The 24,234-nt window shown below is 41.6% G+C and overlaps 1 protein-coding gene across 2 annotated transcripts in view; it reads left to right on the forward strand.

The window, feature by feature from the left end:
* cers6 (ceramide synthase 6) overlaps nt 1-24,018 on the forward strand; it is a 327,420-nt gene extending 303,402 nt beyond the window's left edge. For both annotated transcript variants that reach the window (XM_063052361.1, XM_063052362.1), the window contains 3 exons: nt 9,539-9,695; nt 20,642-20,665; nt 23,187-24,018. In XM_063052361.1, the coding sequence (XP_062908431.1) occupies nt 9,539-9,695; nt 20,642-20,665; nt 23,187-23,330 (325 nt within the window). In that variant the 3' untranslated portion in view covers nt 23,331-24,018. The remainder of the gene's footprint in view (nt 1-9,538; nt 9,696-20,641; nt 20,666-23,186) is intronic.
* The last annotated feature ends 216 nt before the right edge of the window (nt 24,019-24,234 follow it).

The raw sequence follows: 24,234 nt of genomic DNA on the forward strand, positions 1-24,234 counted from the left end.
GCTCCAACGGAGTGCCAGTAGCAGTGTGGTGCGGCATCCAAGCTGGAGTCGATGCTGCCCTGCAGTGCTCACTCGACAGAAGAGATGATGTATTGTGTTTGACTAGACTGCTGCCACATTCATGGACTTGGGGACTTTCACCATACTATTCTTCTTGTGTGACTGTATTTTAAGACTTCTTACATGTGCCTTGTGCTGTGTCTGACTGTTGGGACTGTGATTTGCACCTTGGCCCTGGAGTAACACTGTTTCGTTTGGCTGTATTCACGGGTATTCATGTATAGTTGGATGACAATTAAACTTGAAGTTGAACTTTAATACAACATACAATCTACTATAGGAACTCAGTGGATCAACGGATAGTCCATTGACAATTCCTGCCCCCTTGAGTGAGGGGAAGGAATTGTTTATGTTTCAAGATAAATCCCTGCATCAGGATAATATATTTTAATAATTCCTTTTCACTGAAACTAATAATGGAGAAGTAGTTATAATTAAATTCATTTTTAAAGTAAATTCAAATTAATAATTTTGAATCATGTTGTGATAGAGTTAAGCAAACACAGCGGTTGTTTTTACTCCCTTGAATTGACTTTCCTTTCCAGACACTGAAGTAATACCCTCATTCCTTCCAGTTGTAGTCACATCCAGACTTCCCAAAACCCACTGAAAAATCATCAGTTACATCATGTGTGTACATCTGTTCCCACTAAGACAAAATTATTTTTAAGAAGAGTTGTGAAAGTGTCCAAAGTATACTTTGTGAAGTATTTTTTGGCATTCGTTTCCATGGTGAAGCAACTATCTGAAACTACAACTTGTCAAATATCAGCTGCAGAGTCAATAACATACACACAGATTGGAACTGAATAGATTATGATATCATTTAACTGCTATAAATACCTGTTACATATTTCCTTCAAGTGTTCCATCTGACAATGATTGACAACTAATTACTTCTGATATGCTTCAGCATGAATGCAGAAATGTCACCGGTTTCCCTGTATGTTAATATAAGGTCTTATCTGCTCTCTCAATAGAGATGAATAGCACCATTATCTCAGGTGTCCTGTCAGTATTTCAATAAAAATCAATCATGTGCTTATTACCGCATAGAAGTTTTAGGGAGTATGCCCTGTCCCACATCACAACAGTGAGGAGATTTCAAAAATACTTCATTGTGTCCAAAATACATTGGGAAATCCTGAGGCCATGAAAGATGCTGTATGAAAATCAACTCTGTGCAGAAACTCATAACAGAACATGTTGGCAGGAGGTATATTAACTATCACGGAGCTTGTTGCCAGTAAAAAGCATGCATCTCAGGCCATTGGCAGACCAATGTTATGACACAGCCTTGTTGGAGGGAGTACTATGTAAAGAGTAAATGGAAGTATTAGCAAGTTCAGTACAGCCATAGCTGTAGTGTCTAGGAAAGGGTTTCTGCTCCTACTTCACTGAGTTCAATAAAGATAAATTATACTACCTAATGGGCCACTCTTCACTGGTTCCTTGACATTCCTTAGATCAGGGGTTCTCAAACTTTTTTATGCCATGGACCCCTTACTATTAACCTTGTTGGGAACCCCTGCCTTTTGTCTTCGAGTCACAGGAAGTGGGTTAGTTTTTTGATGGATAATTCTCCTTGGTGTTTGTTGTTGTTCCTTTCCATGCCTTGTGGTGCATCAGGTAGCAACCTTGCCGTTCCTTTAGAAGTTTTGTCTGCTTTTTGTGAAGCCGAGTTGCTAGGTCGACACTCAACCCAGCACGGATGGAAAGAATGCAATGACCCAGCCAGTTTCGAAGCCGGGACCACTCGCCTTGAAGTCCGGTGCGGTTGCCACCGCACTACCAGCTGGCTCCTTGATGTTCAGTGAGGAGAAACTTATGGTTGTTCAAGAGATAAGTGGAACAAGAGAAGATATTCATGCTGGGACTTAGTGGGAGGCTAGGGAGGAAATTACAGAGCCTCTGCTTCAGCGTTAGCCGCGGTTGAAATTCCTGAACACTGAAAGGTGACTAAATGGTACTCCATTGGTTAAAAAGGTAGCAAGGAAGTACAAGTCAGTCAGACTGACATCAGTGGTGGGGAAATTACTTGAGGAAATTCTGAGGGACAGGATTTGCCAGCACTGGGATACGTGGATTCTGATTGGTAGGAGTCGGCTTGGTTTGTGCGTGGAATGTCATGTTTGATGAACCTTTTAGAATTTTATTGAAGAGGTAAACATAATGAAGTTGATGTTATTTATTTGTACTTTACAGAAACCTTTGACAAAGTCCTGCATGGCAGGCTGGTCTAGAAGGTTAAGTCCATGAAAGTCAGAAAGATCTAGTTAAGTGGATTGAAAATTGACTCAAAGCGAGGAAGCAGAGAATGGTGGTTGGAGTTTGTTTCTCATAGTGGAGGCCCATGAGTAGTGGTGTGCCACAGGGTTAGGTGTTAGGACCCTGTTATTTGTAATTTATATAAACAGTCTTTGAGTACAGTCTTTTCCCCAAGGCAGGGGAGTCCAAAACTACAGGGCATAGATTTGGGGTCAGAGGGGAAAGATTTAAAAAGGACGTGAGGGGCAACATTTTTCACACAGAAGGTTGTGAGTTTGTGGACTGAGCTGCCAATGAAGGTGGTTGGGGCAGGTACAAAAGTATCATTTAAGAGGCACTAGGATAGGTACATGGAAGGGCAGGACTTTAAAGGATATAGGCAGATGGTAGCGTAGGGGTCAGCACAAAACTTTACAGTTCTAGCAATCCGAGTTTAATTCCCACCACTGCCTGTAATGAGTTTGTACGTTCTTCCCGTGACTATGTGGGTTTCCTCTGGGTGCTCCAGTTTCCCTCCACTATCCAAAGAACTACAGGTTCTAGGTTAATTGGTCATTGTAAATTTCCTCATGATTAGGCTAGGATTAAATTGGGAGATTATGGGATGGTGAGGCTCCAAGTCCCAGAAGGGTCTACTCCGTGCTGTAGCCCAATAAAAATTTATGAAAAAGCAAACTGAGGCTAGGCGGGTGGACCCTATGATCAGCACTTATTGGGCCGAAGTCCTGTATCCACACTGCGTTACTCCATGGTTTTAAAGATGCAGTGGCTCTGTGAATTCAATGCTGAAGTCTATAATAATGGCTTATAAAGAGAGGGCATACAAGGAAGCAAGAATTAGTGGGAAGAGAGAGGATTGGGAAGTTTTTAAAACCTTACAAAAGGAAACCAAGAAGGTCATTAAGAGAGAAAAGAATAAGTATGAAAGGAAGCTAGCAAATAATATCGAAGAGGATACTAGAAGCTTTTTCAAGTATATAAAGAGTAAAAGACAGGTGAGAGTAGATATAGGACCGATAGAAAATGATGCTGGAGAAATTGTAATGGGAGATGAGGAGATGGCAGAGGAACTGAACAAGTATTTTGCATCAGTCTTCACTGAGGAAGACAGCAGGATACCGGACACTCAAGGGTGGCAGGGAAGAGAAGTGTGCGCAGCCACAATTATGACAGAGAAAGTACTCAGGAAGCTGAATAGGCTAAAGGTAGATAAATCTCCTGGAGCAGATGGAATGCACCCTCGTGTTCTGAAGGAAGTAGCTGTGGAGATTGCGGAGGCATTAGCGATGATCTTTCAAAAGTTGATAGATTCTGGTATGGTTCCGGAGGACTGGAAGATTGCAAATCTCACTCCACAATTTAAGAAGGAGGCAAGGAAGCAAAAAAGAAATTATAGACCTGTTAGCTTGACATCCGTGGTTGGGAAGTTGTTGGAGTCGATTGTCAAGGATGAGGTTACAGAGTACCTGGAGGCATATGACAAGATAGGCAGAACTCAGCATGGATTCCTTAAAGGAAAATCCTGCCTGACAAACCTATTACAATTTTTTGAGGAAATTACCAGTAGACTAGACAAGGGAGATGCAGTGGATGTTGTATATTTGGATTTTCAGAAGGCCTTTGACAGGGTGCCACACATGAGGCTACTTAACAAGATAAGAGCCCATGGAATTATGGGAAAGTTACATACGTGGATAGAGCGATGGCTGATTGGCAGGAAACAGAGAGTGGGAATGAAGGGATCCTATTCTGGTTGGCTGCCGGTTACCAGTGGTGTTCCGCAGGGATCAGTGTTGGGGCCGCTTCTTTTTACATTGTACATCAACGATTTAGATTATGGAATAGATGGCTTTGTGGCTAAGTTTGCTGACGATACGAAGATAGGTGGAGGGGCCGGTAGTGCTGAGGAAACGGAGAGTCTGCAGAGAGACTTGGATAGATTGGAAGAATGGGCAGAGGAGTGGCAAATGAAGTACAATGTTGGAAAGTGTATGGTTATGCACTTTGGCAGAAAAAATAAACGGGCAGACTATTATTTAAATGGGGAAAGAATTCAAGGTTCTGAGATGCAACGGGACTTGGGAGTCCTTGTACAGGATACCCTTAAAGTTAACCTCCAGGTTGAGTCAGTAGTGAAGAAGGCGAATGCAATGTTGGCATTCACTTCTAGAGAAATAGAGTATAGGAGCAGGGATGTGATGTTGAGGCTCTATAAGGCGCTGGTGAGACCTCATTTGGAGTACTGTGGGCAGTTTTGGTCTCCTTATTTAAGAAAGGATGTGCTGACATTGGAGAGGGTACAGAGAAGATTCACTAGAATGATTCCGGGAATGAGAGGGTTAACATATGAGGAACGTTTGTCCGCTCTTGGACTGTATTCCTGAGTTTAGAAGAATGAGGGGAGACCTCATAGAAACATTTTGAATGTTAAAAGGCATGGACAGAGTGGATGTGGCAAAGTTGTTTCCCATGATGGGGGAGTCTAGTACAAGAGAGCATGACTTAAGGATTGAAGGGTGCCCTTTCAGAACAGAAATGCGAAGAAATTTTTTTAGTCAGAGGGTGGTGAATCTATGGAATTTGTTGCCACGGGCAGCAGTGGAGTCCAAGTCATTGGGTGTATTTAAGGCAGAGATTGATAGGTACAGGGCATCAAAGGTTATAGTGAGAAGGCAGGGGAGTGGGACTAAATAGAAGAAAATGGATCAGCTCATGATAAAATGGCGGAGCAGACTTGATGGGCCGAATGGCCTACTTCTGCTCCTTTGTCTTATGGTCTATATTTCCATGGTAAATGTAACTCAAGAAAATGTTCCAAGATAATGCCTTACAGCAGATCCAAATGAAAACAAAGGAGAAGAAACTTAATGAAAAAGACTGATTTAAAGTAGAATCTTAAAAACAAAGCGGTGGCCTTGGGCATGTGGTCAAGTAGGTAAGGGATTCCAAACATGAAACCTCAGTATATTCAGGTTTAGCAAGAATGAAAAGCCACGGGAATTGGACAGGAAGCCTGAATAAAATTCATGAAGTTATATTGGTAAATTGGTAAATTAATTTATTATTGTCACATGTGCTAAAGTACAGTCAAAAACGTGTCTTGCATACCATTCGGGTTTTGAACGAACACACTAAATGAATCCCTATGGCACACTGGAGTACATAACTTGAAAGCTTCATCAACCTCAAAATGAAGGAATTTCCCCTCATCTCCGCTCTAATTGTTACTCTGAAAGAGCAAGCCTTACACTGGACTCCTCAGCCATCATGCATGGATTAATCTTGCATGTCCTTTAATAACTTTGTGTTTCTGTGGGATCTCCTCTCATCCTTCTAATCTCCAAAGAATGAAGACCCAGTTTGCTCCATTTCCCCTCATGCTGGAAACAGCTGAGTGATCCTTTGCCGCACTGCTTCCATGGCAACGACATTCTTACCTGCGCGCAATATTTCAGGCGTGGGCTCACCAAAGGCCTAAGCAATTTCAATAAAGCTTCCTATCCCTGTATTCAAATCCTCACATAATTTGGCCTTCTTAACCACCTGATGCACCTGTTCATTGATTTTTGGTGACTTGTGCGCCAAGGTCCCCTTAAATTTGAGCACCACCCAAAAAAATTGAGTGTTATACTACATGTTATGTACACCAAAGTAGTTTGAGGAGATTTGATATGTCACCAAAGAAACTCTCAAGTTTCTACAGATTTACCATGGAGAGCATTCCAACAGGCTGCATCATCGTCTGGTATGTGAGGGGTGGTGCTACTGAACGGGCTCAAAAGAAGTTGCAAAAAGTTATAAGCTCAGTCAGCTTCATCATGGGCGCTAGCCTCCCCAGCATCCAGAACATCTTTAAGGAGTGATGCCTTAAAAAGGAGGCGTCTATTATTAAGGACGCTCGTCTCATTTCTACAATCAGGGAGGAGGTACGGCAGCCTGAAGACACACACTCAACAATTCAGGAACAGCTTCTTTCCCTCTGCCATCAGATTTCTGAATGGACATTGAACCCATGAACACTACCTCACTACTTTCTTGCACTATTTATCATATATATCTATTTTACATATGCAGTATATAAAATATCATTCATATATATATGTATTTACTGTAATTCGCAGATTTCATTACTAAGTATTGCAATATCCTACTGTCTCAAAAACAACAAATTTAATGATAGATGCTGGCGATATTGAACTTTATTCTGATTCTGATTAGGTCACCACCTCATTCTTCTGAATTCCAGTGAATACAGGCTCAGAGATATCAAATGGTCTTCATATGACAAGCCAGTTAACCCTGGAATCATTTCTGTGAACCCCCTTTGAACCCACTCTAGTTTCTTTATTATATGCTCTCTATTATATTTCCTCCAATAGGTGCAATTGGATGCATTTTCAGAGGACTAATAAAGATAGGACGTATACAATGAATGGCAGGACCTTAAGGAGAAATGAAGAATAGAGGGACCCAAGTGTGCATCCAAAATATCATCTTACTGAAGCTGGCATGACAGGGTGGAGATACGTCTCTACCAAAGGAGGTGTGAGGTGTTCCTTCCCTCCGCTAGCCGGCAGGTCACCCTTGGGCAAGGTGTAGCACCTGCTTAGCCCCCTGCTGATAAGGGTCATGTGAGGCCATGGGAACAAGTGGTGGATGGTTGTATGAGCAGCTGGTGGACATCACAGGTCCTGGTTATGCCACTACTGATGCGAGGCAATTTCTGAAGCATATTGTTAATGGCTGGGGCCCCCTGTTTTGTAAATCACTACACAGAAGAAGGCAACGGCAAACCACTTCTGTAAAAAAAAATTTGCCAAGAACAATTATGGTCATGGAAGGACGATGATCGCCCACATCATACAACATGGCACATAATGAATGAAGGGGGGCAGAACTAGCTACAACAGCATTAAAGTATCTACACATGCACTTGAATCAGTAGTTCATTAAAAGCTACAGACCAAGTACTGATGAATGGGATTAATATAGATAGACACTTCATAGTCAACATGGACATGGTGAGGGAGAAGTGGCTGTTTCTGTGCTCTGTGGTCTGTCACGTTGGCTTTATATGAAATATACAGTTGAAAGCCCAGACTGAGGTTAAGCCTGATGATAATATTACAAGCAGTGGCATAAAGCAGTTGCTGAAAACAAAAAGAATCTAAAAAAAGAGGGTAAACACACAAGTTGCAGGAAGTATGGTATTATTCTCCTGAGTGTTTACTAGAGTACAGTTTGATTTATCTGACCGCAGTTTGTGACAACACAGAACACTAGAGGCCAGCCAAGGAGAGACAGAGGAGCTGTGTACATACATCTATTGATGCTTCTGGACACATCTTCAGTGATGTTCCTAGAATCATCGGGTGTTTCGGGTCTTTCAACGTCATACAGCCTCCTCCAGGTGACCCAGCCGGGGCTGATCAGACCCCAGCTTGTGTGCAGATGGTTAGCTACTTATGACTCCATGGCTCTCCTCTTTTGAGCCACAGCCATCTTGAGGCCCTCTCTGCCGCATCGGTGGTACTGCGGATGGCTCTCCTCTTCCTCTCTCCCTCGATGCCCAAAATGCTGAAGGCTCTAACTAAAGAATGGGCTACGAATCCCCTACAACCAACCTCCACTGGGAGACACCTCACTCTCCATCCAACCCGCTGACAATTGCTGACCAGTCCTGCGTACTTGGAGAGCTTCCTCTCAAAGGCCAATGGGACTGTCAGCTCCAGCAGCACCACTTGCTGTAGACTCAGACACTAGGACAATGTCTGGTCGCAGGGTGGTGGCTGCGATATGATTGGGGAACTTCAGCTGCTCTTCGAGGTCCACCAACAGTTGCCAGTCCCTTGCAGAGGTCAGAATGAGAATGTTATCTCTACACATTTGGAGCCTGGCTCCGTGTCTTTGAATTCTGTATTCAAAAGACAGTATCTGAATAAAGCAGAGGTGCAAAATAGATCTTATGAAGCCGAGAAAATAGGGCTGTGGCAGATTCGGGTCAGTCATCGAAGTTGTGATACATGTGATACTGTTTGGTAATGTTTCAGAATAACTGATCTGGTCATTGACAAATGTGTGTAGTTACCATTGGTCATGTTTCAGAAATAAAAGGATTTATGCATCAGATATAATTAATTTTAAAAATCTCAAATAAAATAACTGTAATTTGTCATGCTGTGTTCATTTGCATTTTGAACTAATTTTAAATAGATTGTTTTCCTCTGAAGCCACAATTGAGAAACATTGGGATAATGAATTTCATTGCAAAGTTATTAAATGCATTCTGTAACTTAAATTTACTGACTGTAAGCCTTGGGGATCTCAGTAAGTGAAGAAAATGGATTGGACAAAGTAAAACCTAGAAATAATTTATATTTTGTAAACGAAGGCCATTCCATAAGGAATATAAGATATAGGAGCAGAACTCAGCCATTTGGTCCATCAAGTCTGCTCCATCAATTCATCATGGCTGATCCATTTTCCCTCTCAGTCCTAATCTCTTGCCTTCTTCCCATATCCCTTCAGGCCCTGATTAATCAAGAATCTACCAACCTCTGCCTTAAAGATACATAAAATCTTGGCCTCCACAGCCACCTGTGGCAGTGAATTCCACTGATTCACCATTCTCTGTCTAAAGAAATTCCTCCTCATCTCTGTTCTAAAACGATGCCCTTCTAGTCTGACGCTGTGGCCTCTGATCTTAAACTGTCTCACCATAGGAAACATCCTCTCCACATCCCCTCTATCAAGGCCTTTCACTATCCGATAGGTTTCAATTAGGTCACCCCTCATTCTTCTGAATTCCAGTGAGTACAGAGCCAGAGCCCTCAAATGCTCCTCATATGACAAGCCTTTCAATCCCAGAATCATTTTCATAAATGTCCTTCGAACTCCCTCCAGTGTCAACACATCCTTTCTAAGATAAGCAGCCCAAACCTGCTCACAACATTCCCAGTGGTGCCTCACTGCTGCTTTATACTTGCATGTATTGATTCTTTCAGATACAGGAGATAAAAACAAGTTACTATTAAAAGAGTTTTGTTTTATTCATGTGCTTCTTGTGAGAACTGCGAAGCATATCAATAGCAAATTCTTTAAAGCATTGATACATTTGATATTTTTCTAAAATTAATATTTGATTAGTTTTAACCTGCATTCCAGGTGATAAAAATTGCCATCTCTGATGATAATGTGTATCTTGTTTCAGGGTATTAAATACCACCTTGTTTGAAAGTTGGGAGATTGTTGGTCCATATCCATCATGGTGGGTCTTCAACTTGCTTCTCCTCTTGCTTCAGCTTCTGCATAGCTTCTGGTCATATCTCATCATCGGGATCACTTGTAGAGCTATTGCCAAAGGAAAGGTATGTCCTGCTTAATGTTGGGAAAATGACAATGTATTTCTCCAGTATTCTGATATAGATTCACAGATTTATTAACATATCATACAGTTCTGTGCAAAGTCTTGAGCACTTACATATAGCTAGGCTGCTGAAGACTTTTGCATAGTACTGTATGTTGGTTAAAATAGGAAGGTGGTTGGGAAACAAAAATAAGAGTGTGAATAAACTTCTCAGGCTGCCATCCAAGTACAGGTATTAATTTTAAGCAACATTTCGATGACAGACTCTGCCATCTTCATCAGTGATGATGCCTGGTCATGTCTAGTCCAGTGGTATTTATACCCCATCGTCCATTTCCCCCTGATTGGCCAGTCTTCATCCAATCAGGTTTCCACTGTCGCACCTTGTTTACAATCGAATTGCAGTTCTTACTTTGAGTGGGACTTTCGTCTTTGTTAAAATTCATTTCCTTTATTTCAATAGCTTCCTTCACCAGGTGGTCCCAAAAGCCATTGGCATGGCACTGTAGTCTTGTGCCATCGAAGTCAATCCTATGGCCATTGTGAATGTAATGTTCAGTTACTACCAATTTCTCTGGGTAAGCCAAACAGATACACCTCCTGTGCTCCTTGACATGGGATTCCAACATGCTTCCCAGCGCATATCGGCCAGACGGGACACATATATACAGTGACATAATATACAGCACTGTGCAAAATTCTTAGGCACACTCTATATATATATATATATATATATATATATATATATATATATATATATATTTGTTCATTTCTGTATCTTGTAGTGCATCAGGCAGCAATCTTACTGTTTCTTTAGCATTTTTATCTGTTTTTTATGAGGCCAAGTTGCTAGCTCAGTGCTCAACCCAGCATGGATAGAAAGCGTGTAAGGAGCTAGCTGGATTCGAACCTGGAACCACTCGCCTTGAAGACCAGTGTAGATGCCACTACACCACCTTACTGTGTCGTAATCATCATCATTATCTATCATGTCTTATGACATGGGTGATCATAGACTCATGACCATGATTGTTCTTGGCAAATTTTTCTACAGAAGTGGTTTGCCATTGTCTTCTTCTGGACAGTGTCTTTACAGGGTAGGTGATCCCAGCCATATTCAATACACTTCAAAGATTGTCTGCTTGGCACCAGTGTTTGCATAACCAAGACTTGTGACTGGCCGCTCATACAATCATTAACCACCTGCTTCCATGGTTTCACGTGACCCTGATCGGGGGGTGCTAAGCAGGTGCTACACCTTGCCCAAGGGTACCCTGCAGGCTAGCAGAGGGAAGGAGACATTGGTATAGACGTATCTCCACCCCACCACCCAACAGTACTGTATTTTGCATCAAAAAATGTAAACTACTTGACCTCTCTACAATTAAACATTTTAAGCATCTGTTACAGCCGGGGTATTGTTGTCAGTGTTATATTGATACAAAGTAACATTGTAAAACAGGATCACAGAATGTTATATAAGACTATAATATATAGGAGCAGAATTAAGTCATTTAGCCAATTGAGTCTGCTCTGCCATTTCATCATGGCTGATCCAATTTTCCCTCTCATCCCCAATCTCTCTGCCTTCTCCCCGTATCCCTTCACGCCCTGACTTAATCAAGAATCGATCAAGCTCTGCCTTAAATATACCCGATGATTTGGCCTCCACACAGCATGTGGCAATGAATTCCACAGATTCACCACTCACTGGCTAAAGAAATCCTCTCCACATCCACTCTATAGAGGCCTTTCAACATCCGACAGCTTTCAGTCCGGTAGAACATAGTAGTGATAGATAAAGTACTTCTGTGTGCCTTTTGTTTACGCTCACTTATACTTTCAACGGTGAGTTACTATACTAAACTGTATACAGTAAAACTGCATAAATCCAGTGTGCTACTAACTTAGTAGCAGCAAATTGGCAGACTTTTCAAACTTTAGTAACGTTCCTATTACTACTCTAACACACTTTTACTTTACATTAACGTCTCTGTACGTCCTCCCCACAGAATGTGTGGGTTTTCCCAGTTTCCTCTCGTTTCCCTCTACAGTCCAAAGATGTATTGGGTAGGTTAACTGGCCATCGTAAATTGCCCCGTGACTAGGTTGGGGTTGATTGGTTTGGGGTGGCGTGCCTCGAAGGGCCAGAAGGGCTCACTCTACGCTCTATCACCAAATAAATAAACATCCCTTCTGCAATCTATATTGACTATTCATTATTATACATTAAATTCTAGATATTTTTCTATTCTCTTTAGCAGCAATTGACTTATTTTCTCTGCATTAAGTTGACTATCTATCATTCCCTGACTGTTCCCCATCCTATATGTAGATATTGTATTATTTATCTGTCAGCCTTTAGTATTATACCTTCTTCGGATAAATTATTAAACGTGAGGCAATGTGTTTGCACTCATCATGAGATTATTTTAAAATGCATGGATGCAATCTATCCGGAGAAATTCTCCGAGGGTTTGATTAGCTATTTTTTTAATATATACCCCTTTTCTATGTTAATTTCTTCTGTCTCATTAGTCATCATATCATTCATCATTTTGTCTAATCCTTCCATGGTAATTGCCAAAACAAAATTTTATTGATTGATTGATTGATTGACACAACGCTGAGTAGACTCTTCTGGCCCTTTGAGCCACGGCACCCAGCAATCACCTATTTAAACCTATTCTTATCACAGGATGAATTTACAATGACCAATTAACCTACTAACTAGTACATATTTGGACTGTGGGAGGAAACTGGAGCACCCGGAAGAAACCCGTGCAGTCATGGGAAGAACGTACAAATTCCTTACAAACAGTGACAAGAATTAAACCCGTGTCACCTGCACTGTAAAGTGTTGTCCTAGCCACTATGATATCGTGCCTCCCATTTTTAAGAGTTAAGTAGTTTATATTACAAGGAAACAACAGGAATTCTGCAGATGCTGGAAATTCAAGCAACACACATCAAAGTTGCTGGTGAACGCAGCAGACCTGGCAGCATCTCTAGGAAGAGGTACAGTCGACGTTTCAGGCCGAGACCCTGACGAAGGGTCTTGGCCTGAAACGTCGACTGTACCTCTTCCTAGAGATGCTGCCTGGCCTGCTGCGTTCACCGGCAACTTTGATGTCTGTTGCTATATTACAAGGAAGGTCACTTAACCCTTGTATATGTTGAGTCTTCAGGCATCCAGAATAGTTTGAGTACTCCAGTTAGGGCAGGAGTTCCCAAGCCTTTTTACGCCATGGACCCCTACCATTAACCGATCAGTCCGTGGACCCAGGATGGGAACCCCTGCGTCAGAGTAACAATTGATATTGCAGTGTTCAACGAGCTTGCCAATTAGCTTGCAGACATTTCATCTCCAGTCAAGGTGACATCCTCAGTGCGCAGTTGTTGGTGTTTCTCTCTGGGAGTGTTTGCATTTATGGAGGCCCCGCTTTGTTTGCTTGGTCCAGATTGGCTACCCCTTCAGTTGAGCATTGAATTATATTGGCTCACATTTCTTTGGCTCTTAGGGGTTTGTAGATACTGTCTATTTCAATATGATTGTTTACAGAGTTAGCAGAAGAGAACCACACTTCTAAAAATTCTCTTGCTTACTTCGTGTTTTCCTCTCGTCATTGGCTTGTGAGAAAAGTCACACAGACCTTATTCAACTCGTGACCTTGCCCTACATCAAGAATACTGTATCTCTGAAATGACAGCTTGACTGCTCAAACCTCATGGCATCACAATCACACACAAACCAACGGCAACTTTAACAAAGCTTGTCTCAAGAACCAAGGTACCAGTGAACACAATTGACCAAAGCAATGCGATGTACAGGATCACCTGTGGAGACTGCAACAAGAACTACGTCGGCCAGTCAGGACGTAAACTCCCAACTTATTTACGGGAACACAAACTGGCGGTACGGAGACATGATACACTGTCGCTGATCTCGGTAGACGAGGACCGACAAGAACACCACTTTAACTGGGGCACTGTGGAGGTTCTGGCACAGGCAAACCTGAAGCAGGCACAGGAATTTTCAGAAGCCTGGTTCTCTTCTGATAACTCCGTAAACAAGCATATCGAAATTGACGACATCTACGAACCCCTAAGAGCCAAAGAAGCGCAAGTCAATTGAATTCAAACACGAGCAAATTACCAAGCTTGGCAGACACCACAACATCAAACGCCCAAGCTACCAATATTCACCACCATCACTAGAGTAACAGACACTAAGTAGACACCACAGGGTTTTCTTTCCAATCCTGTTTCAATATGTTGACACAGACTAATATCCTCACATGACGATGCCAAAAGTTTCTTCAGATACATAAAGTGCAAAAGAGAGGCAAGGGTGGACATCAGACCACTGGAAAACAATGCTGAAGAGGTAGTGATGGGGGCGAAGGAAATGGCGGATGAACTGAATAAGTATTTTGCATCATTCTTCACTGTGGAAGACGCTGGCAGTATGGTGGAAGTTCCAGATGTCAGGAGTGATGAAGTGTGTGAAGATGCCTTTACTGGAGAGAAGGGTCTTGGGGAAACTGAAAGGTTTAAAAGTAGATAAGTCACCTGGACCAGATGGTGTGCACCCCAAGGTTCTAAAATAGGTGGCTCATTAGTAATGATCTTTCAAGAATCACTAGATTCTGGAAGACTGAAAAATTGTAAATGTCACTCCACTCTTCGAGAAGGGTGAGAGGAAGAAGAAAAGAAACTATAGGCTGGTTAGTCTGACCGCAGTGGTTGGGAAGATGTTGGAGTCAATTATTAAGGATGAAGTCTCAGGGTACTTGGAGACACACGATCAAATAGGCAGTAGTCAGTATGGTTTCCTCAAAGGAAAATCTTGCCTGACAAATCTATTGGAATTCTTTGAAGAAATAAAAAGCAAGTTAGACAAAGGAGAATTGGTTCATGTTGTGTACTTAGATTTTCAGAGGCCTTTGACAAGGTGCCACACATGAGGCTGCTTAACAAGCTATGAGCCCATGGTATTACAGGAAAGATTCCAGCATGGGCAAAGCAGTGGCTGATTCGCAGGAGGCAGAGAGAGGGAGTCTTCTCTGACTGGCTGCTGGTGACACGGTATTGGGAGCGATTCTTCTTACGTTATATGTCAATGATTTGGATAATGGAATTAATAATATTGTTGCTAAGTTTGCAGATGATATGAAGATAGATGGAGGGGCAGGTAGTATTGAGGAAGTAAGGAGGCTTTAGAATGACTTAGACAGATTAGGAGAATGGGCAAAAGTGGCAAATGGAATACGGTGTCAGGAAGTGTATGGTCATGCACTTTAGTAGAAAAATGAAAGAGAGAGAAATGGAGAGAAAATGCAAAAAAACTGAGGCATAAAGAGACTTGGGAGTCTTTGTGCAGGATTCCCTGAAGGTTAATTTGCAGGGTGAGACTGTGGGGAGGAAGACAAATGCAATGTCCGCACTCGTTTCAAGAGGGCCAGAATATAAAAGTAAGGATGTAATGTTGAGACTTTATAAAGTACTGGTGAGGCCTCACTTCGAGTATTGTGAGCAGTTTTGGTCCCCTTATCTCAGAGAGGATGTGCTGAAACTGGGAGGGTTCAAAGGAGGTTTATGAAAATGATTCCAGAATTGAATGGCTTGTCATATGAAGAGCGTTTGGCGGCTCTGGGCCTGTATTCACTGGAATTGGTAAAAATGAAGGGTGACCTCATTGAAACCTATCGAATGGTGAAAGCCCTTGACACAGCCTCAGAGTAGAGGGGCATCCTTTTAGAACAGAGATTAAGAGGAATTTCTTCAGCCAGAGGGTGGTGAATCTGTGGAATTCTTTGCCACAGGTAGCTGTGGAGGCCATGTCTTTATGTATATTAAAGGAAGAGGTTGATAGATGTTTGATTGGTCAGGGCATGAACGGATATGGGGAGATAGCAGGATATTGGGACTGAGAGGAAAATTGGATCAGCCATGATGTAATGGTGGCGCAGACTTGATGGGCCAAACGGCCTAATTCTGCTCCTTTATCTTATAGTTTTATGGTATTATTCAAGAATGATGCCAGTTTTATAATTTGTTCTTTCCAGTTATTTGAAAATGAAATTATGATTATGTAGCAGAACAAATTCTGATTCATACCATGTTGCCACGTATGTATGGGAGCCCTGATAAACAAGAACTTTTCAAATGAATTTCACATCTGAAGCCACTTGCCTTGCTTAGTGTCGCTGCCAAACCCTGAGTGAAACATCCACATAGTCCCTGGTCGTGGTTTTCCACCATTTGCTCCCCTGTCCAGCAGTTGGCCGATCTGCATATTTAGCCAGCTGCCAAGCTGGAAGACGTACAACACAGAACAAACCAGTTCAGCAATGGACAAGCCATTCATCCCACGTGATGTGCAATATTGGTGCCAATTTATGCTAAATGTCCTCCTCCTGTGTATTATCCATATTCCTCCATTCCTTTCATAGTCGTGTGTCTATCTAGAAGTCCCTTAAACTCCACCAAGCTATCTGCTTCCACTGCTATACCTGGTTACCACTATTACTATATCACTACTGTACTTGTTGAAGAAGATGGCACCAGCAGATAACACGATTAAAGGCAATGTCCTTCAGACAGTTCACAGAATCTTCTTCTGCTTCTTCTTCTTTCAAATATGATTCTGCTACTAAGCTGCGTGCAGTTGGAACCTGTGATTTACATTGTGACGATGCGTTTGAGCGATCTCATGCTTTGCTGTCTCGGAGGAAATTCGGTGAGGTTTGGAGTGGAGTGGTGCAGGCTGGCGGCCAAGAAGTCTGGAGACGGGGTGCGAACGTACGATCAACAATATTTCTCACAGATGCCCCTGACTAAAGTGCGTGCAAGATTGAAATCGTCAGGGACGAGAGCGAAGTGCGAGCAGGTGTTCAGCACCATGTGACCTGTCTCTCCCCTTCTCTCCCTCTCACTCAATACTGCTGGAGTCTGGAGTCTTGGGTCCTGGGCAAGGTTAAATCGGTGCAGTCCGTGGATTGAACTCTGCAGCTCATGTTATGATGTGTTTCTGGTTTCTGGTTACCCTTTTTTTTAGCAAATTTTGTGCGACTTTGATCTGGGCAGACTGGCTCTGCGGCCTGCAGTTAGTAAACGACACAGTGCTAAACTGAACATTCCCAGCCTGGCTCAAGGACTCTGTGGTTTGATGTTTAGGGTTCTGTGTGTTTTCTTTTGCTGTTCACATGACTTGTTCTTTTTTTGCGCATTTGGCCTTCTTTTTTATGGGTACCATGTTGTTTCTTGCTTCATGGCTGTCTCTGGTAAGACAAATCTCAGGGTTGTATGCTATGTACGTACTTCGTTATAAATGTACTTTGAATCATTCAATCTTTAATCTATTCCAAGCACTTATCACTCCCTGAATAAAATATTTGTTACTCATGTTACCTTTAAACGTTGTTCCATCTTACTTAAAAATGACCTCTGGTGTATGACATTTTTGCTTGTGGAAAAGATTCTGACTCTCTACCCTACCTGGACTCCTTATAATTTTTAAAACCTCTATCAGGTCTTTCTTCGTTCTCCAAACACAGGGGCAAACAACTGAAGTTTGTCCAACGTTTATAGCTGGTGCTGTCTAGCCCAGACAGCCCTCTGGTAAACCCTCTCTTAACCCCCTCCACAGACTACATGTTCTTACTATAATGGGGCAACCAGGGCTGCACATAATACCCCAAGTGTGGTCTGAGTAAAGTTTTATACACCTGCAACATAACTTTTTTATTCTTGTACTCAAAAATAAAACAAAAACAAAATAAAATAATGAAAAATTGTTCTTGATGTTAAATTTGCCTAGACACCATGTTCTGGGTTCGAGTCTCCCCAACAGCAGCAAACTCCTTCCCTCAAATTACCATCTTTTCTTTTCTGTAACCATACTGCCCTGTTCCTTCCTTGTACACGTCATTGTCATGCTTGCCCATAGCAATCATCCTTCTCTTCCACAATTCCTCTTTACTGTTCTTACTTCGGATATGGTTTATCCTTGAAAGGAAAGAAATGCTATAAAAAGAAATAAACTAAAAATGTTCTTGCTCATTTTTCTAAATATTAGGCTCTTCCAATATTGTACCTCTAAGTGGATACATGACCATGCAGTAAGTGAAATGCTCCCACACACATAAATTTTGCTGCTGTACAGCTGGAATTGGGCACAGTTAGAAAACTTTCACAAAACATGAAAGATTTACCTTGTTGTACTGTTTTTCATTATACCCTTCAGTTAATAAATTAGATCAAAAGTATATGAATTTTACTTTTCATGCTAACCATTTATAGTAGTGTTTGCTCATTATATGCCATGTTGTATGACGTAGGCAATTATGGTCTTCCTATGATTCAATAATTTGTTCAACGTATTTGGTGTGTTTTACAAAGGCTTGCACTGGCATGGATATCATGAATACAATATTTGATAATTTCATTGTAATTTCTTCATTTCTTTCATAAATGATCATATTTTGGTTCATGTTTTATTTAAAGTTTCACAATCCAGATTTGAGATCTGATCAGCTTCATTCATTCGTTCATTATGTGCCCTGTTGTATGACATGGGCACTCATGGTTTTTCCATAACCATGATTGTTCTTGGCAAATTTTTCTACCGAAGTGGTCTGCCATTTCCTTCTTCTAAGCAGTGTCTTTACAAGACAGGTGACCCCAGCCATTATCAATACTCTTCAGAGATTGTCTGCCTGGTGTCAGTGATCGCATAACCAGGACTTGTGATGTGCACCAGCTGCTCATCCGACCATCCACCACCTGCTCCCATGGCTTCACGTGACCCTGATCTGGGAGGTTGAGGTGCTGCACCTTGCCTAAGGGTGACGTGCAGGTTAGCAGACGGAAGGAGTGCTTTACACCTCCTTTGATAGAGACGTAACTCTACCCTGCCATCATAGTATGCATATTACAAAAAAAACATTTAAAGTTTTTCACACAGCGAGTGGTGGGCGCGTGGAATGCACTGCCAGCGGCAGTGGTGGAAGTGGATACAATAGGGTCTTTTAAGAGCCTCTTAGATAGGTAGATGGAGCTCAGAAAAATAGAAGGCTATGCGCTAGGGAAATTCGAGGCAGTCTCTAGAGTAGATTACATGGCTGGCACAACATTGTGGGCTGAAGGGCCTGTAATGTCCTGTAAATTTCGATGTTCTATGTTCTATGTAAGTGCCAGGGCAACACACACAAAATGCTAAAGGAAGTCAGCAGGTCGGGCATCATCTATGGAAAAGTGTGAACAGTCAACGTTTCGCTCCAAGACCCTTCTTCAGCACTGTGGATGTTGCTTTGGATTTCCAGCATCTGCAGACCTTCTCGTGTTTATGATTTGCCGTTTTCAGGCCGTGGAAAAATCTCCTGCTTAGATCAATGACATGTCCATGCAGCTGTTAAAAAAATTATAGAGGGAACACTGATATTTCCTATCGCTTATGTTTAAATATGTTCGGTGTCCCACAGCACAACTGCAGCAAGAGCAACAGCAATGAGAAAACCCAGCTGTTCATTGCACTTCGTGGCAATGTTAGAGAGAGATCAAATGTTAGAGGGAGATCAAGGCAGGGAATAAATAAACAAAATAGTGATTTATCCAAACTATAATTATAGTTTAAGTGACACTAATTGTAACATGTACTGTAGCTCCTTCAAATTTCCAAAACTGTTGGCATTCCAAAACAAAACAATGTTGCAGTTAACAACATATATTTGGTTTTGTTCCTCATATGCAGGCTAAAATTAGAGGGAAATTGATAGCCAAAGAATCCCTTTTCTGACTAACTACAGCTTAACAACAAAGAGAAAAAACACCTGCATTTGTATAGAGTCTTCAACATGATGAGCTAGTCCAAAGCACACTACAGTAATATAAGCAGAAAAACAAGATCTTGGTTACAAACATGACAAAATCTGCAGATGCTGGAAATCCAAAGCAACACACACAAAATGCTTCAGGAACTCAGCAGGCCAGGCACTATCTATGGAAAAGAGTAAACAGTTGACAATTCTAGCCGAAACTCTTAAGTCTCGGCCCAAAACGTCAACTGTTTACTCCTTTCCTTAAATGCTGCCTGGTCTGTTGAGTTCCTCTAGCATTTTGTTTGTGTTGCTGTTGTTGCTTACAAAGCAAGGTTTTGGGTAGGTTCTTCAAAGAGGAGAGGGAAGGGTAGTTTAAAGAATCATTCATTTGTCATGTGCCGTCTGACATGGGTTGTCATGATCTCTCCACGACCATGATTGCCCTTGGCAAATTTTTCTACAGAGGTGATTTGCCATTGCCTTCTTCTGGGCAGTGTCTTTACAAGATGGATGATCCCACCATTATCAATACTCTTCAGAGATTGTCTGCCTGGCGTCAGTGGTCACATAACCAAGGCTTGTGATGTGCACCTGTTGCTCGTACAACCATCCACCACCTGCTCCCATGGCTTCAGGTGACCCTGATCAGGGGGGAGGGGCTAAGCAGGTGCTACACCTGCCCAAGGGTGACCTGCAGGCTAGCGGAGGGAAGGAGCACCTTACACCTCCTTTGGTAGAGACACATCTCCACCCCACCACCCAAGTTTAAAGAGTATGTAGCCTAAATGCCTGAAGGTAAAACTGCTAATAAATAATGTAAAAAGGAATGGGATGCAGATAAGACGAAAGTGGGTATTAAATTTTACATTCTAACGTGTGTAGACATGGTTAACTGAATGGCAGTAAAAACTCTGGAGGTTGTATGCTGATCCTGTTCCTGTCCAAAGAGTGCTAGAGTTGTAGAAAGATCACAGTAGCTCTACAGGAAACAATAGTACATTAGCAGTCAGAATTACTATTGTCGTTCATTAACAATAAATATATTTACAACAGCAAGATGTCCACTTAGTACATTTTTTTCTCACTCTGCCTATTTGATCTCTTTTTTTTGGTGCACACCTTGAAGGCTGGAAAGTGGAATCCTTTGCATGTAAGTTTTAACTCTTGCACCTAGTAGAATAGTGCTTTCATTCTTTGTTCCTAATCTTGTGTAATTTAACTTAATAACCCCATGAGAGCCACATTTAATTTCAAATGTAGTTTGCTCTCAGTTTTAAGGATCGTGTTTGATGAAGGGTTGTTATCACTATGAAGGCTTCAAGTTACCCTACACTGACAATTATATCGCAATTCAAAGCTTTGCTTCTGCAGTGTGGATTTTAATTGCTTGTTTAATTGCTAATAGTGCCACTGCTCAAAAGATACTGGGAGCCCCAGGATATATTCAGCAAACCTTGTGGAAATTGCTTGGATACTGCAGTGTGGTACACTGTGAAAAGATCTGGCTCTTTGCAGTTCATCAGTAATGAATGGTGGAGATCTCAAAATATTAAAAAGGGTAACTTTTGAAATACAGAATGTTGGGAGTTTTGATTAAGGCTACCCTAAAAATAGTGTCATATCACATAATCATTAATCCTGCATGGGCAACAGACACAGTGCCGGAGAACTCGGCAGGTCAGGCAGCATCAGAAGAGCGGGAAAAGCAGTCAATTTTTTCTGGACCGGGACCTTGCAGGACCTTTGAGCATATCCTTCATTTTTTCATTTAATAATCTTCTTCATGATAGAGCTTGGAGCAGAGTTTTGGGAATCTGGTGCTGAGCATGAGTGTGGCATGTCTGGCTTTGTGTGGCTGACTTATTGCAAGCAGGGCCTCAGTATTTGAGATATCGATTGGCCTAGAGAGGATACTGACACCCCAGCACTGGTGCTATTTTCCAGTGCCTTGAAGTGCGTGCTGCAGGCAGTCCAGATTTCAGAAGTATAAAGGTGGGGGGGATCACTGCTACATGATAGATATGAGTTTTTTGAATGAAGTCTGAGGTCACTATCTTTCAGACACTGTTTTCCTCAAAAAAATTTTTTAAATCATTTATATTGGCTGTTACTGTTCTCAGTTTATTTTTGAGTTGCAGTGTGGTGATCATCTCTACTGTATTCCTAGACAGAGAGACCCCACACTACGGTTCAGGGAGTCACTCCTCAGCCACTGGAAAAGGACAATTGAAATGACCCAGGCAAAAAAATCAATTCCCTTACAGCAGTAAAACTCCTTTGTGGTAACCTGTTAGACTTCTCTTGTTTCTTGAAGATTGTAAACAGTTTTCTGCCCCTTGTCTAAGAAAGGACGTGCTGACATTGGAAAAGGTTCAGAGGTAGGTCACGGAAATGATTCAGGGATTGGAGGGCTTGTCATATGAGGTGTTTTTGATGGTTCTGGGCCCCTACTCACTGGAATTCAGAAAAATTAGGGGGAGACCTCATTGAAACCTAATTTTGAAAGGCCTCAATAAAGCAGATGTAAAGAGCATGTTTCCTAAAACAAGGGAATCTAAGACCCGAGAGATGTCCATTCAGAACAGAGATGAAGAGGAATTTCTTTAACCAGAGAGTGGTGAATCTGTGGAATTCATTGCCACTGGCACCTGTGGAGGCCAAGTCACTGGGTATATTTAAAGCAGAGGTTGATAGATTCTTGATTAGTCAGGGCATGAAAGGATAGGGGAAGAAGGCAGGAGACTGGGGATGAGAGGGAAGTGGATCAGGCATGATGAAATGGTGGAGGGAACTCAATGAGCCGAATGGCCTAATTCTGCTCCTATATCTTATGCTGTTATGGTCTTGATTATAGCACCTCTGAGATCCCCTGGTATATCCTTTGCTTTCCAAATATGGACAATTGACCGATGGATCTGTAATTGAACCTCTTCACTGATGAGCTTCAGAATTTTAGCCCAGATAAACTCTGCTCCTCAGGACTTGTGATAGTTTAGTTGGAACATGCCTTGTTGACTTCTTGATGTTCAGAAGGAGTAGTAGGACTAGACCGAGATGGAAGCTGCGGGATAGAGTCAAAGGTGATTGTGGCAGAGACTTTGTTGAGCAAGACTTTGAAATATTTTGTCTGACAGGCATTAGTTGCCTCTGAAGTGGCCGGAGAATTGATGAGAGACATTATTTTCACCCAACCTCCTTATGGAAAATTAATATATCCATTTTTATGCTCACCTGAGTTTTACTAACTATTAGCTAAGAATATAAGAATGAAATAGTTTTGAGGGGAGCCTTTCATCACTGGATTCTGTGCCGCTTATTCCAGGGCAGTCCGTCTCTTTGTCATTTTTACAATATTCTTGCAATCAGTTGTCCCACCTTCTACCTCTTCCATTGGCTTTCAATGATCACAACAAAAATAGACCAGAATAGCATTTTTAATAAGTGATATATTTAGTGGAGATGTTAACATTCCTCTCAAAGCAATAATTAAAAACAAGAGGTCAACCTCTACATTATGTAAAAGATTTGTGGTCTATCTTATGCCAACAGGTTTTTGACCCAGTCAAGTCATTTCAATTGACGTATTAATTTGCATTTTACTTTTAAGCTCTTCATTTCACTAATTTACATGACAAAAATTGTCTTTGTTTTAATGTCCCGCAATTCCCCAGGTATCGAAAGATGACCGAAGTGACATTGAATCCAGCTCCGATGAGGAAGAATCGCCACTGTCAGCTGCAAAAAGTGGACACAACAGCACCACAAATGGGACAAATGGATACCTAAGTGGTGGCGTCTATTCGGAGGAACATTAGCTGTTCGATTAGGAAGTACTATAGAGTGTTGCACATCCATTAATTCAAAGTATTGCACAGACGAGCTGTCAATTCACTCCTGGAAATATTTCACAAAATGCATTTTATCATGTATCTCCATATCAGAAATATCACAACATTCTGACAGTGCACTGCCATTTTCTGTATGAGAACGAATGACAATAACCGCCATCGACTGTGGGCATGCTGTGTACGTAAGTGTAATCCAACTCAATGGGAACGGTATTTTCATATGTATTGTCTTTCTATATTACATTATTTATTTTTATATGTTTGAAATTTGTGGAAAAGGGAAGATTTCAGTGTTTTACTCTACCACATGTTGTTTGGGAAGAGTAAAATCCATTTTAGATAAATTATGTTGTGCACCGCTCAATCTGCTGTAGTTTGTGACATGTCACATGCAGTAGGCCACTTCTAGTTCTTGAATACGGTGGTTTAGGCATCAGCAGTAATATGTTTTGTGCTCTTTTGTGTTCCTAATTGTTTTATTTCAATGGTTTCTTTGGTATGATGTTTGCAGAGGCCATTTGGTCCCCATTGAAAGAGAAAAAACGAATGCTTGAGTTAAAGAGATAAATTAAACAGCAAGATTGCTTTCAGTATATTTCTGTGGAACAATCCAACCACTTCTGAATTTATGACACTGATTCCTGATAAATAAAATCCTTTCTGTGCCACATCAACAGAAAATGTCACTTTTTTCATCACAGCCATCTATAGTGACACAAGTATTCATATTATCCCAATGAAGACATGAAAAAGAGGACCATGCTTCCATCCCTAGATTCCTGGGCATTGCCAGCAGATCTGTAAAATGCAAAGCTAATAGATATGCAAGAAGGAAAAGGGAAGATGGGAGATCATAAATCATTTAATTTGA

The sequence above is a fragment of the Mobula hypostoma genome, chromosome 6 (assembly GCF_963921235.1).
Source record: "Mobula hypostoma chromosome 6, sMobHyp1.1, whole genome shotgun sequence".
Taxonomy (NCBI): Eukaryota; Metazoa; Chordata; class Chondrichthyes; order Myliobatiformes; family Myliobatidae; genus Mobula; species Mobula hypostoma.